At 39.2% G+C, this 16251-nt stretch overlaps 1 protein-coding gene across 5 annotated transcripts in view; it reads right to left on the bottom strand.

Annotated features, from left to right (window-relative positions):
• The window catches only part of RAP1GDS1 (Rap1 GTPase-GDP dissociation stimulator 1), a 103444-nt gene that overhangs the window by 65206 nt on the left and 21987 nt on the right, over nt 1–16251 (bottom strand). For 3 of the 5 annotated variants that reach the window (XM_064449989.1, XM_064449993.1, XM_064449991.1), the window contains exon 2: nt 550–660. In XM_064449989.1, coding sequence (XP_064306059.1) covers nt 550–660 — 111 coding nt within the window. The remainder of the gene's footprint in view (nt 1–549; nt 661–16251) is intronic. The other 2 variants (XM_064449990.1, XM_064449992.1) reach the window with 1 other exon arrangement.

The following is a 16251-nucleotide window of genomic DNA, read 5'->3' as shown; positions in this document are numbered from 1 at the left end:
GGTTTTGGTAAAAAAAGACATCTTGTTCCATTCTTAAGTTATTTTTATTATCATACCACATGTCAAATTTGGACCATCTTTGGGTATCCAGCCTATTTCTGCTAATTGAAACTACTGGCAATAAGAAATATGTGATCCTAAGTATGAGGAAAAATACATTACAAATAAGAAACTATGTTCTTTTAACCAGAATTAGCAAGCTACTCCCATATCCCTCTCCCCATCCTATCAGGCTTATCTACCCATCCCTGTTCTTTGTTTCTTGAGTGATCAACTGCAAAAGTAATCGTGCTACTTCATCATATTGCAAAAAGGACTGGACTACAGCTGTTCCAAATATCCAGGTATTTACCATCACTGTATTTGATGAACGTTACAGATAGATGGGTTTAAAAAAAAACGAAACCCAGAACAGCCAATCCAGCAGTCTACTGCTTGAATCAGTCTTTCTGCCACATTTTACTACCTCCAGTAGGGAGGAATCTCAGTGAACTCAGATTCACTAATCTCATTATATGATTTAAACTTTGAAAAGTCCATACAACTTACTGTTTTGTGCCAGAGCTTGAAGCAGACAGTCCAAGCATCCCTCCAAGCTATCTGCTGTGCTGTCAGAGGTTGTTATCTTCAGCTTTTTCAGGGCGTCACTTAGATTATCTGCTTGGTAAACACAAGGAAAAGAGAAATCAGTGTCCTCATCGACTTGGTAACAGCATTATAGCATTGAATGTAAATAGTTACTGTAAAGTAAACAAGATCCTGTATCAATAAAGAAGGCATGTATGGTCTGTATTCTGAGGATACAAAAAGCCAGGAGTCAAAGGTTATAGATTAAATTAAACTTTTCAAATTTAAATATATATTTATCATTCTGCATCTGAAAACAGGATGCCAGCAGGCACTTTATGAAATGCCACTGAACAGCAATTTACCCATCAGTATTTTCTCAGCCTAGTTGGTGCGGGAAACCAGCAGCTGTTTCTTTGCTTCTATCCTTGTGTGTAGGAAAAAATATGACGGAAATAAGCACATCTTGATTTTTTTCATCAATAAAGGGAAAGTAATTGAAAATGCCATTTTCTCCATGCCATGTAGGCTTCCATCTTGGCTATACATTCACAGATCCCTAGTGCTAAGCTTATAGCCTTTTAAGTATTATGCCATTTTCTACCACAATGTTACAAGCACCATTGTTTATATGAACTGTGTTAGCTCTTTAAATTCTACTGATGCATAAAAACGTAAGGCATCTTGTAGAAATAAGAAAGTTCTGTTGTGGATTTCAGATAATTAGGTAACTCTTCCTTCTTTCTAAAAAAAAAAAAAACCAAACAAAAAACAACAAAACACAACACCAAAACCAAGACCCAAACCACAGAATATAATTCTCAACAGATGCACATTTATTCCCATAAAAGTTAAGGTAACATGACTGCTGCCATTTTGAGTATTTCATCTATTCATGAGTAAGGTATACAGTGTTAGCAGCTGCAGCCTGAGTTTTGCCCGCTGATGACTAACCTCACTCTGAATGGACTATCCTTTTAAAAAAGGAGTGCTAATTCAGTTTCCATGCCAACTCTGTCTGTAAGCAGAAAGTGTTACTCAACACAAATAATGTTAAATAGTGTCTAGCTGTCTCTTGTTCCCCAGTGACTAATCAAAAAACCTTGACCCAAGCCCTACAGAACCGTAGGTACAGTTTCTTTGCAATGTATCACTGCTATCTTCTGAGCCTGAAAGGCAGCCAGTGCTGCCTCAGAGCTTCACACCAATGTAGTAAGCCCCCCTTCATAGGCGAGTTGGCAGCTGCTGTGCTTTGCCTCCTCTTCACTTGCCCACATATGGGATGGTGCAAAGGAAAGGAGGCATGGCAAGAACTTCCCTTTATTTGTCTTCAAGGCACTGGCTGCCCAGTGGAAACACAGCAGGCATCCCACAAAGAGGGTGGAATCTCACTCCTCCTGGAGCAGCTCAGCTTCTCAGCCAAAGCTGTGGATTTTGTCCTACCTCCATTTTTATTAGCGTATGCTTTTGTAGCCCGATACCCCACATAGTTGAAAGTAAGATGCTTCATTTTTGAAGTGCTCAGTATTTAGGTATGAAATTTGTCATGAAATGTTTATCAGGCAGTTAGGTTGTCTATTCAATAATAAACATGTTCTTAGCTACACTACAGCCAAGAATCCCGTTACGCCTAAATGCAGAGAGCCAGCAGTGTGCAGGCAGCTCTGTAAAAACCTTTGGGGCAGCTGCACTTGGTTGCGCTCCTTGAGATCTCAAACTTGCCTCCCTACCACCTCTCCTTGCTGTGCTGAACTGACACCTCCGGGAACAACCTACCAGGAAGGGAAAAAAAAAGATTTATCATTTTCTTTTGTACTGACTTATGTTACTGTCTAATGGGCTTTCTGCACAACATGCATTGAATGACACTTAACCAACAGTAGAGCTGAACACGCACTGCCAAGTCTCATTGCTTAGATAATTTTTTTAGGAAATATCACTCGAATTTGTCAAAAGACACAGGTGCACAGTAACCAATGACCAGGCCCAGTCCTACAATTAAACATCCTGCGCTCCACCTCCTCTTATACTTTCCTAACCCATCTCCCCCTCATATTAGTCTCTTTGGTTTTCCTCTAATACAGCACTAATTCTTTTTCATCCTACAGGCATCTCATCTCCCTGCATACTCACACACTTAGCTCTGAAACTGTAGCAACCATTTATAGTAAGACAACTAAATCTACTCTGTATATAAAAAACAGTGGTTCCCACAACCTGGGGAAGAAGAAAATGCAGAGGTAGGAAATTCACCTTCACACCACAGACTATGGAGAGAGGCTATTGTTATTGGAGAGCACACCTAGACTTTATTTCTCTCTTATAGCCTCTTCTACCTTGCATGTGCTCAATAAATGACAAGTTCCCACTTAATATTTCATTTTACAGTGCAAAGAGATGAGTGCTTTACCTCAAATACTTGTTATTTCTTCCACTCCATGAGATGACAGACTGGGAAGGTCTCCCCAGTCTTTTTTCCTACCTACCCTTTCTGCTCAGTGCCATATCAAGTTTTTCTTGGGAAAGCCGACTATTTTAATACTATACAGTTATATATGATATGCAGACTGACGTATTTTGGGCAAAATTTTCAAATGTGACTATCCAAATACTTCATTCCTGTGAATGAAATGAAATGAACAACTCTATTTTTTATGGTACCGAGCATGGGCACATCCCACTAACGTACAGGGACATTTAACTTCAAGTTTAGACACACACCTCAAGAATCACTGAACACGTGTGGCAATGGTATGCCATGTTGCTTTTAAAATGTCTTATGAAACTATGTTGCAATATGTGCCAAATTGCCATTTTACTATATACGACTGGATACTGTAAGTACTTTTAAAATTATAATAGAAATTAAATTAGAAACCATATCCATAAAGTGTGTTTCTAAAATAAATTACAATAATCCTTGATTTTCTAACAAGCCTACAACTCTAAACATACTGCAGCTGGAGACTTGCTCCTTCTGTGCAAAAGAAGAAACCATAAGCAGGAATACTGTATAATCAACAGACCTCTTGGCACAATGTCAGAAGGCTGCAGGCACAGAGGAAAAAAAACACCCTTCACGAAAGACTTTTATTTGCCCAGTTTGATTCCTTCTGTCAAAGCCGGGCTCATTTCTAAACAGGGTCAATACTTTGAAAGACACATTTACTTCTGAAACCTAAGAATCTCGGACATATGCAAATATACCTTAAACATATTCGGAGGTTTTGTTATCTTTTTTTTTTTCTTTCTCTTTTGCTGTTCTGAAAAGAACAAAACCTAACAGTTTGAGACGATGCTGACAGGGATATTCAGAGAGGAAAGGCTGTGGTGCTCTGGCAGGCTCTCACCATAGAAGCACACATGGCTTCCTGATTTCTGCAGTTTCACAGTTCCTTGAACCTGTCTTTTAATGAAGAAGCTGAAGATGCTTGTCTTCCATGTACAAAAATGCTGCTGTTTTACTGTGATCATCTCCTGATTACCCTTCTGACTGTTCCTCTCTTTCTATAGAAGCTGTTTCCAGTAGTCTGGTTTCTGCATAGGCTGATCAGATTCTCAGACATAAAAACCCACGGGATAAAAACAGCAGAAGGTATCTTTTTGGCTGAGTGTCAGGGAAATGTGCATAAGTAGATGTTGTCAATATGCAAGGTCACGTGAAAGCTCCCATTAGTTGGGAAGCTCTAAGGGGGTAAGATTAGGATGGTAAACGTAAAATTGAGTCTAGTAATTTTCCCTATGGCACAGTGGCTCAGCAGTGTAGTATCAGGTCGTGAGTTTATAAGGCATCAAGTCAGAAGTTTAACAGAAGTATCAACTATTTTGTTGATGACCCCAAGCACAGGGAGTCACTCATACTTACACCTGGCTTACCAGATTGCTTTCAGAAGAATTAGTTCTGTTATCTGGATGGAAAGCCCTGAATCCCACAGACCTTAATCCCTTATATCCTAATGATACAAACTGATAAGTCAGGAAGTGGAGTCTGGCAAGAGCTGTCAGACCTGTCTGGCCCATTCCATCTACTGCTGCATTTTGTTTTCCCCTGATAACCACTCCTGCACAAACACTCATAAAAATGAGGTGGTTTAAATACTAAAGTAGTCCACGTTGCTTTTGGTGGCACAGCATTACTACTATCTCTCCCAGACTTTTCCTATCTCTTGCAGAGGCATTTTTACAGAGAAAAATGGTCAGAAACTAACATAAGTGAATGCTTTAATATTCCATTTTATTTCACTGTACCTTTTTTTCTGAGAGCTTTTCTGTGACTCGTTCCTATTTTTAATCACTAATTTTTTTTATAAAGAACAACTGTTACTTCATCTTGTAAAAATTTGGTAGTTGATCAACCTTGTTTAGCATCAGGGCTGCAGGAATGCTGGCTAGACTGCAAAGAGTTTTACAAGGTACCCAATCTAGGGACGCAGCCTCTGTGGACAGGAACCAGCTTGCTAATTTTGCCTTGAGCTCACAGCATCTCCATCCAAACCACAGAAAGAAGTCAAGGTACACAAAAAAGCCATCTTCTAAGACAGATGTTAAAAAAGTTATTTAGAATGTTTTAGCTGAGTATTTAGATGGATAGCTTTTCTCTGGACAGTTTATTTTTATACATTTGTGATCTTTTTTTCAGTATAGATATTTTCTTAAGAAATGAGAGTTTGTTTGAACATATTAATATTTCCTGTATCTTTTGATTGACACCTAGTATGCTGTTGTTATTACAGGGACTATTATATTATACATGCAACTTATCAGATAAGGAATTCAAAATTAATAGATATTGAAATGTGACATACTGGAACAGGCGGATCTGATAAGAAAAGAAAGTCAAGCAGTTCTGCTATTACAGGGATGGTGGCTGTATTAACCTCAGAGACCTCTGAGCCTGTTTCACTGCCTCTCAGGAAACAACGAGACATCAAACTGAGCAGAAGGAATGATACCATTTTATGGGTCTCCTTGTGTTATTATGGCATAAATGTCTTAAATATATAAGTGTGTACCTCAGAAATTACTTAATTTTCTTGTATGGACTTTAACTTTGTTGAATTTCAATACAAACTAACCTATATGGAAAATCCACCAGTGACCCACCACAGTTGTTTTTGACTAGAAGTGGTTATATTATTAGAGGTTATATTATTTGAGAACCTAGGAACTGACACAAAGATCAGACACATAATTCATTTAGGCCAGCATCCAGATCCAAAGCCATCCTTACCCCACGCTCTTCATTTCCCTCCCGATACCATCTGTGTTTCTACTCTGCTGCAGGCCCCACATCACCACCAGAGCACTGAATGCACAACCACACTCAGCAGTGCCTGAGGAGCCCTGTGGTATATAACACCTACCTCCCAAGTCACTGCCCCAACCTTGATAACCTCCCACAGGTGGAGGGGAGGTGGGGGTGGTTTCTTGATGCCGAAGCTGGCTGCCTGAAGGCATATTTGGCTTGAATTACTTTCTGCAGCAGGAAGCCCAGCAACTGGTGAGATCTGTAGCATGCTTTTGATCTTTAGTGACCTCAGAGACCCTTCCCCAAAGAAAGCACAGAAGGGTGGCCTAAAATTATCAGAGCCCATTAGTTCCCAGGATATTGAATAAGCTGGCAGGAATGCACAGGATGGGTCCTTCTTGAATCATAAGGAAAAGCTAAGATGCTTCCCCTTGAATACCTTGTCAAAAGATACCTAGTCCCATACAGCGGTTTATCTACCTAGACATGCAAAATACCCAAAATAAACACAGTTTATTGAGGACAAAAGAACTTTGTCCTCATGTTTACACCATTGCCAAAAAACACTCACTCCCTCCTTTCTTTGTAGCAGCTGCCCTCAAGTGCTCCCCAGTGTACAGTGTCTTCTGTCAAACCACCCAAATCTCTCATTACAAACGACTCTGTTCTTAGCCAAGCCAGGATATGTTGAAGCTTGGCATCTGATCAGGAGGTAGATATATGCTGCCAGTGGTAAAGAATTAATTTTTGACAGGTAATGCCAGGAGAAACTTAGCTAGCTATTTTCTCCTAAAAATAATAGAAGTAACAGTGCTTCTCTAATAGCAGAGAAAATCCAGTGTGCCTCAATGGATTCCCACAGCATTTTACTCTTCTGAGGAATGACAGATGGGCCTGCCTGAGAGTGGGTCCTTGCAAATGCAGTGTTTTACATGCTGCCAGGACACAGCTGGGACAACCCCAATGTGAACCATATCTGACATACAGACTGGATTAGTAATTGCCTGGCACAGAGAGGAGATGGATCTGCCTGTGCTACGTGAACCTGTGCTCCATCTTGCTTCTCTGCTACACAATGTCATTGCAGGCCAGAGCTGGGAGACGGAGGTGGTGGCAAAGTAAACAATTTCCCTTTTTCCTTGCCGGGTCCTCTTGTGCCTGGTTGCTGTGGAAATTTAGTCACCCTGAGAATTACAGACTGTCCTGCAGGTGTTGTTCAGTCAGCAATGTCAGAGAAGGATCTCAAGGCACAGAGAAACATGTCGTAGCTGACAAACAGGCACAGGTACTGTAGCCGTGCTGGTTTTATCTGCAGGTAGCTCTTTACACGTAGCATCGCTTGAGCAAGATTGGTGCTCCTGTATGTAACCTTTCCAAGCGACAATCTGGCGTAAGATTCCTCTTTGGTCCTTAGAGATGTTCCTTCTGTGAGTTATGCCACCAGTGGAATGGGCAGTCTGAAAGCAACCCTGTTTGCTTGAGTCTCTGGAGAGACACAGCATCGCTCCAGGACGCATGGGTGTAGCATGAGCTGCAGGGTGCTTGTTCTGCTCTGCTGCCCTGCCAGATGGCCACTGGCAGCCTGGGGCTGTCCCCAGCAGGAGGTCATCTAAACTGCCTGAGGATGCACAACCAGTAGACCTGGTAAGGACAGACCAGATCAAATGGTCTATGACAATGCAAAGGTCAACAGCTTTGTTGGGAAACAAACAGGAGTTAGAAAATTATTTTGCCATATTATTGTTGTATAATTACTTATAAATACATATGGCTGTAAAATTACTACGATGCACCCACATTTTAAATACTGCATACAACTCTAGGCACCTCAAGCTGTAAATGCCATGCTGCAGAATTAGAAAAGTTAAATAGGCAAGGACTCCTAATTTGGAAAAAAAGATGACTGAGGGTGAAAAATTACCTAGATGTATGGAATCCTGAATAGGACTAAGGTAATGAAAAGAAAGCTACTATTTACTGTTTCTTGTAACACAACAACTAGAATATCAAAATGAAATTATCAAGCAACAAACTTAAAGAGGAGAAAGTATATTTTCACACCACAGTTAAACTGTGGAACTGTTAAGAGGCTGGAACTATAAACAGATTCATTTAATTTAGTCAATTAGAAAAAAAATCATGAGGAAACTAAAGCCCATGCATGGCTATTAATACTATGATATGCATAAAACTTCTCAATTAGAAAGTTCCTAAACGTCAGATTACTGGAAATTGGGAGAAAACCACCCTGTACTTGCCCACCTCATGTTCCTGCCCTGCCCAATGTTCTCCCAGGCATCAGCTACTGGTCATTCACTGTCAGAAACAGGACAATTGAGTGCACTGACTTTCGGCTACAGGTGGCCGCATTGCCACATTGCGCCTTGGTGCTCTGGTTCACCAAGAAAAGAAGATGGCCAAACAAATATCCCCAGATGTGTTTGGACTTTACTGGACCACCTGTTTGGATCCAGCAAGCTGGAAAAGATTTTGGGTTCTGTCGTTTCTCCACAGCCAGTATGGTATTTCCTGTTATCAGCTGCATCTTTGGTGCTGAACAGGTCCTGAGGCTGATCCTGGCCCTTAACCAGATTAACACTTAAATCCATTAATCCAGACATCTTAACCAGGGAGGAACTTTTTTTAAAAAAACAAACAAACAAACAAAAAAACCCCCAGAAATCCTGCTTGTTTGTTTCTGTCCTAACATGTTCATTGAGGTGGGTTAACTTTTTTCCCAGCTGATTTTACTAGTTCTAGGGAAATACTGATAAATCATTAACTGCAGGGCTCCTGCTGCAACCTGTTTTTAACTTAGGTACATTTGCTCCACTTCTCTAGCATAGTAACTAATTTTAATGAGAATGCCTATTTTTGTCAACAGTTCAGCTGCTTCATTCTTAAACACTTTCTGAATCTTAGATATATACCATCTGGTCTTAGAGAGTTGTTACTCTTTCATTTATCCATTTGCTTCAGCATCTGTTCTTCTGACACCTCCATCTCTCACGGAGCTTCATTTTTATTACCTGAAAACACTGACACACTATGACTCATTGTCACCTGAGCAGTAAGCTACCTGATTATTTTTGGCAATTATCGGGTCAGCCTATACATGCTGACAATTACTTAGTCAGTTTGCATTTAAAATCAGGATAGAAACCTAAACAAAGCAGCATCAGCCAGTATTCAGTTCACTTGGAATCTCTTGCCAATGCAAAATTTTCACTTTGCTGTAGAATTCTGGTTAATTTTAAGCAAACAGAGTGGTGTGGTGGGGTTTTTTTCATACTACTTCTAAACTCCCTCGCTAACATGTCCATAAGCAGAATTAAAAGGATCAACCTAAAGATAACCAGAAACAGAGATTAGCTAAAATGACTTTTTTCCTGTTTTCTGGTTCATTTGCTGGCTTTTTTTGGTTGTGTGTTTTTGCGTGGTTTTGTTGGGGTTTTTTTTGCCTTTGGGGAAATTGGAGATCTTTGAAAATAATTTTGCATATTATTCTCACTGTAGTCACAGATAAACAACAGTTATTAACACAAACTATTACACAGTACACTATTGCAAGGTATCTTGATCTGTAGCTGCTGTAATTGGTTTCTGCATGGTAATGATCCTTTCCCTATTAATTAAATCCTGAGTTGCAAAGGCTAGACTATAAGAACAACATTTCAGAAGATTTTTTGTCCCTTCCCTATGAAAATGTGGTACAGATTTAGGTATCTTTACATTTCATAATTAAACACTGAAGATCTGGAAATGTCTTGAAGAAACTGATCAAAATTCAGTGAAATTAACCTATCAACTCTTCCTGATTTACGGAAAGCCCTTAAAAGGTCTTGCTTAAAACAGGTCCTAAAAGAAGGATGAAATAGCTATTTTCATAAATAAAAAAGAAATATATTGATTGAAAGAGAATCTGTGCTGGATGAATTTCATTTAAAAATCAGCTAATGATAGAAAAAGTAATTATTTCAGCTAAAGAAGACATATGGTTCTCAGTTTATGGAAAGATCTTTTCTGGTACTCTGTTACTAGGAGTAGCAGACAAAATCCTATACAAGATGGCTACCAATTTGTAAAGAATTACATTTATTGACGGATAACTGTCCATCTTATTTTCATACAGTTTGTTTTCTCCAGGTGCCTGATCTTCACTGAACTACATTACGAATACCCAGGAGACATGCAGAGCATAACAGGAAATACTAATTGGGACTCCTGATAGACAAAAGCCTTTTAAATTCTCACTGGGTCCCTAGTAAGCAAGAAACACACATCATCTGCAATCAAAACTTCAGTGGCTGTATTCAGTGTTCCGTTATAAAACTGATAATAAAGAAGGTAAGATGCCTGTTTTATCCTAAGCGATGTGTTGTATCAAGATTAGCCAAATGGAAGAAAAACGTCTTGTTGTCTCTACCTTAAGTAATACATAATTTTCCTCTGTGCCCTCTGGTTTAATTCTCACATGTTCATAGGACTTTTTAAATAAATATATTAATTTCATAAATTCATGCATATCTGTTAATTTCTTCAGAATCATAGAATCGTTAAGGTTGGAAAAGACCCTTAAGATCATCGAGTACAACCGCTAACCAACCATTGCCAAGTCCACCACTAAACCATATCCTCAAGCACCACATCTACCCTTCTTTTAAATACCTCCAGGGATGGAGACTCCACCACCTCCCTGGGCAGCCTGTTCCAATGCCTGACAACCCTTTTGGTGACGAATATTTTCCTAATGTCCAACGTAAACTTCCCCTGGCGCAGCTTGAGGCCATTTCCTCTCGTCCTATCGTTTGTTACTAGGGAGAAGAGACTGACCCCCGCCTTGCTACAACCTCCTTTCAGGTAGTTGTAGAGAGCGATAAGGTCTCCCACCTCAGCCTCCTCCAGGCTAAACCACCCCAATTCCCTCAGCCATACTGAATAGATCTCATCCTTTTCCCTTACTTTTTAGACAGTTTTTTAAAGACAATCTTTATTTATCTCTCCAGATTACTATTCAGGCTACTTGCATTTCTGGAAAGTAGCATCAGAATTTTTAATATAGAGGAAAATCAAAGTTCATTGCAGCAATCTTCCCATATGGGGAAAAAGGCTAAGGCAGGGCAGGGCACCTGCACTGTGTCCTTACAAAACAGAAATGTCCTTTCACGCTTCAGCTACTGCCAGCAGTAACACAGAAAGAAAAGCTGCAAGATAGTAAAAAGCCTAAGTTCAGCATCTTGGGAGTTCGTGTAGTTCTTATCTGCCCACTTAGGTTACGTGGAGTCTCTAAACCTCTTCCAAGGAAATCTGTACAGGTAATGTAGTGCAGAAGTAGCAATCTTCCTAATATTCCTGCTGTATTTATGTGGAAAAAGTACCAACCACACCATCACACCATCAAGAGAAATAACAGCTCAGGCACAGATGTAGGTCAAAACCAAAAGAAAATTATAAAATGTATATCACAATCTAAGCCTTCAAATAGCGAGTCCTGTTTAAGGCCCAACTTTTTTATATCCTGAGAATATAGCTAATGCAAGAGACAAAAACCTGTGTATCATGGTTTTATATGGATTTTTCTTACTCTGTGTAAGTGGCTATCAAAAATGCAGTGTTATTTAATAGATAAAATGTTCCCACATTGACAGATAGTGTGATTGTGTCAAAACCTATGCTACTAGCCATGCTGTTTAGAAGTACTAAGGTTGTGGGCACTGCTGTCTCTAGACAAATGTACTGAACAGGTTGTTTAGAAAAAAGAAGGGAAACACACAATTAAGGATCTGAAAGCATGTTCTGTAAGCGCACCACTGCGCACCTCTGCTTGCTGGATGTGATGGGCGTTATGCTCCTCCTCTCTCCTGCCCCCCATGGGTCTGATCTGCGGCAATATAATATGTGACAGCTCACGTGAAGAATTCTTGGGAGCTGAAGCTCAGGTTGCAGATATCCTTTCTTTCAGCACTGCTGGTCTCCCTCTCAATCCCTGCTGAAGGACAAGAGAGTGGCCACCAAGAAGTAGGTTTCTTCCGGGATTTAAACTATTACAGGCTGCAATGAACTGGCTTTATGAAAGAACCAACCAATTGGCCACTGTTTGTAGCCTCAGCTACAAGCTACCTTTTTCTGTTGTCAACCAGATTCTGCCTTTTTAGCCCCAGCTATTGAAAAGAATTGTTCGGTTTGGCGGCCTCCTGCAGCACCTCTGAAGAACAAGTTAAAATTATGCAGTTCCCAGGTCATCAATAGTCACAATATTACCATGTGTTAGCTGGTATTTCTCCACAGGCATTACTCTCAGTAAGTCGCAAATACCTGAGAATATCAGGTTTCATGTCTCTATACATTTTTTTTAGCCCTCAAGTTTGGGAGAAAAACAACTTGAAAATATGAACTGAATATTACAAGAGAAAACAGAAACAACCCAAAGGCTATCCTTTACAAAATAATTACTTTTACAGCCTATCTCAATGATTTTTTTCGTTTTGCTCATCATTCTGCATTCTTAAGTTTCATTGTTTTTTTTCCCCAGTTATACACATACTTGTCACGTTTTCCTTAAGTTGGTTAAAGAAATTCTACTACTAATGTAATCCCCCAAATAAGTAAAATACATATCTATGCAAAAGTTGCATGTATTCCTTATTGTAAGATCTCCATAATTCCTCTTAGAGGTAGGTGTGTATACACAAACACATATAGTAAATACATATACTACTGCAAACAAAAAATTGCTAGAGTGATAGTAGGTTGCATAGTCAAGTATTAAAAACACAGGAAGCTCCAGAATTCAATCAACCCACATATATTTGACCCTGTACAATATCTGCCAAATGATACAGTGCATGCCAAGATGTATACATGATGAATACTGGTTTTTTCCAAGGGACCCCTGTCTCTTTCAGGATAAATGCTCTGTCAAAGAACAGTTACTTAATGTCTTGTCTTATCCTCCTTCTTGGCATATGGTTCTAGTCTTATTTACCAGATACTATTAAAAAATACTCTCTGAAGGATTACTTCCTTTCTCATTGGCAATTATAACATCAGTATCATTGCATTATGTCACAGTGTTTCAAAGATATTAGTGTGCTTGTCTTCACAGGGTATTTATAAGGTATGATGGAATCAATATACCATGAGTGAATGGGAGAACTGAAACATGGAAAATTTAAGTATTTGTGTGGTAATTTGGGATTCCCAAAATGAGATAGCTCCTGATTGTCAGGTCCCAGAGTTACTGCACATTCTGGATTCCTTTGTAGTCTTCAGATGCAGATATGAATTATCCTCAGCACTTCATAAAGCAGACCACAACACAACACGGGTAGGTATCAACAAAGCATGAGATAGTGTCCTGGTTTCGGCTGGGATAGAGTTAATTTTCTTCCTAGTAGCTGTGTTTTGGATTTAGTATGAGAATACTGTTGATAACACACTGATGTTTCAGTTGTTGATAACACACTGATGTTTCAGTTGTTGATAAGTAGTGCTTACACTAGACAAGGACTTTTCAGCGAAAGGCTGGGAGCGGGCACAGCCAGGACAGCCAACCCAAGCTGGCCAAAGGGCTGTTCCATACCATAGGACATCATGCTCAGTACATATACTGGGGGGGGTTGTCCGCTGCTTGGGAACTGGGTGGCCATCGATCAGCGAGTGGTGAGCAATTGCATTGTGCATCACGTATTTTGTATACTCTTCTATTACTATTATTAATTATTATTATTCCTTCGTTTTCTGCCTTATTAAACTATCTTTTTCTGAACCTACAAATTTTACTTTTTTTTTTTTTCCCCTGATTCTCTCCCCCATCCTGCTGGGGGCAGGGGGGAACGAGTGACCAGCTGTGTGGTGTTTAGCAGCCTGCTACCATATTTTCTACATGAACTGTGTGCCTTGGGGGAGAGGAGGATCCAGTTCTTTGTGGGAACATTCAACTATTAACTGTCAGACCAATTCTCCTCTATACGTGTCCACCCCACCTTAATTTATGACATGGCTTCCAAGTACTGCAACACAAGAGGTAGGGTCCTTGAGGCAACAGGAGGTCTCTGTCACCAGATTACCCTGAAGTACTGTCCAGCGTATGCACAGAATTAAAAAATTCTTGAGGAAAAACAACAGGACCAAAATAGTCTCTTAAATGACTACTGATACTTCAGACAACAGTCCAAACCTGTTTCTTGCTACTGCTAAAGCAAAAACCCACTAAACAAATGAAAATGGACAGCCTAAAGCGGACACTTGGCATAGCTCTTCCTGAACAGTCAGTAAATGACTGAAACAGGATCTCGTAAGTAAATAAAAGGGCAACCTTAACAGCAATCAATGCTATCATTCCTTACAATTATTTATTATATATAAATAGACAACCATACAGAGCAGGAGTATAGAAAATAAAGGCTTGCGTGTGCATGTGCACACCCCCACCCCCACACACAACTAGCAGGGCTTGCATCTCTTTCCTGGCTCTTTTTTCATTCGTGTTTGATGTTTAATTATGTTCTTTTGTCCTCTTTCTTGTTCCTTCCTCTTCTGCCCCACCAGATGCTTTCTGCCTGAAGCATTTTTAATCTAGCAAGAGACACTTTGTCAAGTCAAGACAACAAGAACAGAGAATAGCTGATAGAAAACAAACAGAAGAAAATTAATCTACAGAAATAGTACAGTCTAGAAACAGCACATTTAAAACTGTTAGCTCTCTCAGCTTAATCTTTTCTTTGGGATGATCTTCATCTGCTACTGCATATAACCTTTTCTGACCGTACCTACTCTAAAAGTCTTGATCCTAATGTGATTCAAGTTAACTGACTACAGATGGCAAATGCTAATCTAGACATTACATAAACAAGTAAGAGGAAAACACTTTCATAAAATATTTTTTAATTGTCTTTCAAATTATTTCCCTTACTATATTAGAACAAACACTGATTTAATATATATATCTATCATAATATTAGAAAAAACAGATTTTTTTTCCTTGCATAATTTAATGGAACTCCCAATTCTTTATACTTTTTCCAAGTTGTGTACAAAATATGGCTTGTTAAGCAACAAAATAACAGGTATGTAATGCCAGAAGTTAGCCTGAATGGACATTTGCAAGTTGCTGTAATGCAAGACAATGTTTTAAATTTGAAGTATACATTCCTAATCTATACAATAAAGTTAATATACTGTTAGCTTTTTCAATAAACAAATTCCTCTTGTAATGATACTGGGCCTATTGTCTTCTATGTGAAAGGAATAAACTGGGGCTTTAATAAAAATAAAATAAATGCATAAACAAACAAATTAAATTCAGGCAATACAAGGCTGAGGATACAAAGTTCCAGGGCTGGCAATGGTACCGAAGAAGCTGAGAAAACTCTCATTAACTGCAACAAGCTCTGGATCTGGTCTTTGGCCTACACTATGCAAGTAAGTACATATAAATTATACAATATAAGTCCACAGTACAATATCTGTCATAACTGTATTTATGCTCCCAGTTTGAGTTACTGAGCAAATATGGGACCTGGATCTGTACAAAGCCCTCAGGCTCATCCTTCACCAGCAACAGTGAGAAATTTGCCTGAATAAGATACCCAGGCTCAAAATTAGTACTTCTAACTCTAATTGTATGTCACATCGGCGTTCTTCGTGAAGCCTAAAGTAAGTCAGACGTTATGAAATCCTAATCTGCAACACAGCACGTTTCTAGCTATCACGAGTTCCCTGAAAACCTTCAATATGGAAAGGAAGCACTTAAAAGGCACAGGGCAAACAATGAGTCCACAGTGTGTTACAGATTTTGCTCCTTTGCCTCTTAAGCTGTCTGGTTTGAAGGTCATCCTGTGATTTACCAGAGACAATAGAGATTTTCAGTTTTCAGATATTTCTTACAGACAATAAACCCATGATGATGCCAGAAAAGGAGGATTCACATAAATCCACATGGTTTTGTACGTTTATCGGATTCCTTAAATGGAAATCTGACATCACTACTATCAGTGGTTATTGACGTCAGAAATCAAGGTTATTTTAATACTTGGGTATTTTTTGTTGTCGCATAAAAATACATTAGGCTGTTTATTAAAACACCTATTTCTAAATTCTGCTTTTTATATGACCACTAATTGTGTATATAAACCCACCTGTTTAAAATTTGCTAAAAAGTTGTGATATGTAGATTACCGTATATCTTATATCTCTTTTCTTACCCACCTTGCAGAAACGACAACCTCTGAAGCAGTCAACATCTTTGCATTAAGGGAAGGTATATGTGTAATTTTGCGTAGTAGGAAAAAATATCAAGTTTTCTGACACATTCTCTACAAGCGTTTCAAATATAGTAAGTTAAGAAACAAAATCTCAGCCCTTGTCCTGTTGAGTGTTAATAAAATTCCATCTGGTCACTTAGGAGCTGTGCCAACATTACCACACAAAGAGCC

Source organism: Phalacrocorax carbo, chromosome 4 (assembly GCF_963921805.1).
Source record: "Phalacrocorax carbo chromosome 4, bPhaCar2.1, whole genome shotgun sequence".
Lineage (NCBI taxonomy): Eukaryota > Metazoa > Chordata > Aves > Suliformes > Phalacrocoracidae > Phalacrocorax > Phalacrocorax carbo.
This window is presented reverse-complemented; position numbering and strand designations above follow the sequence as displayed.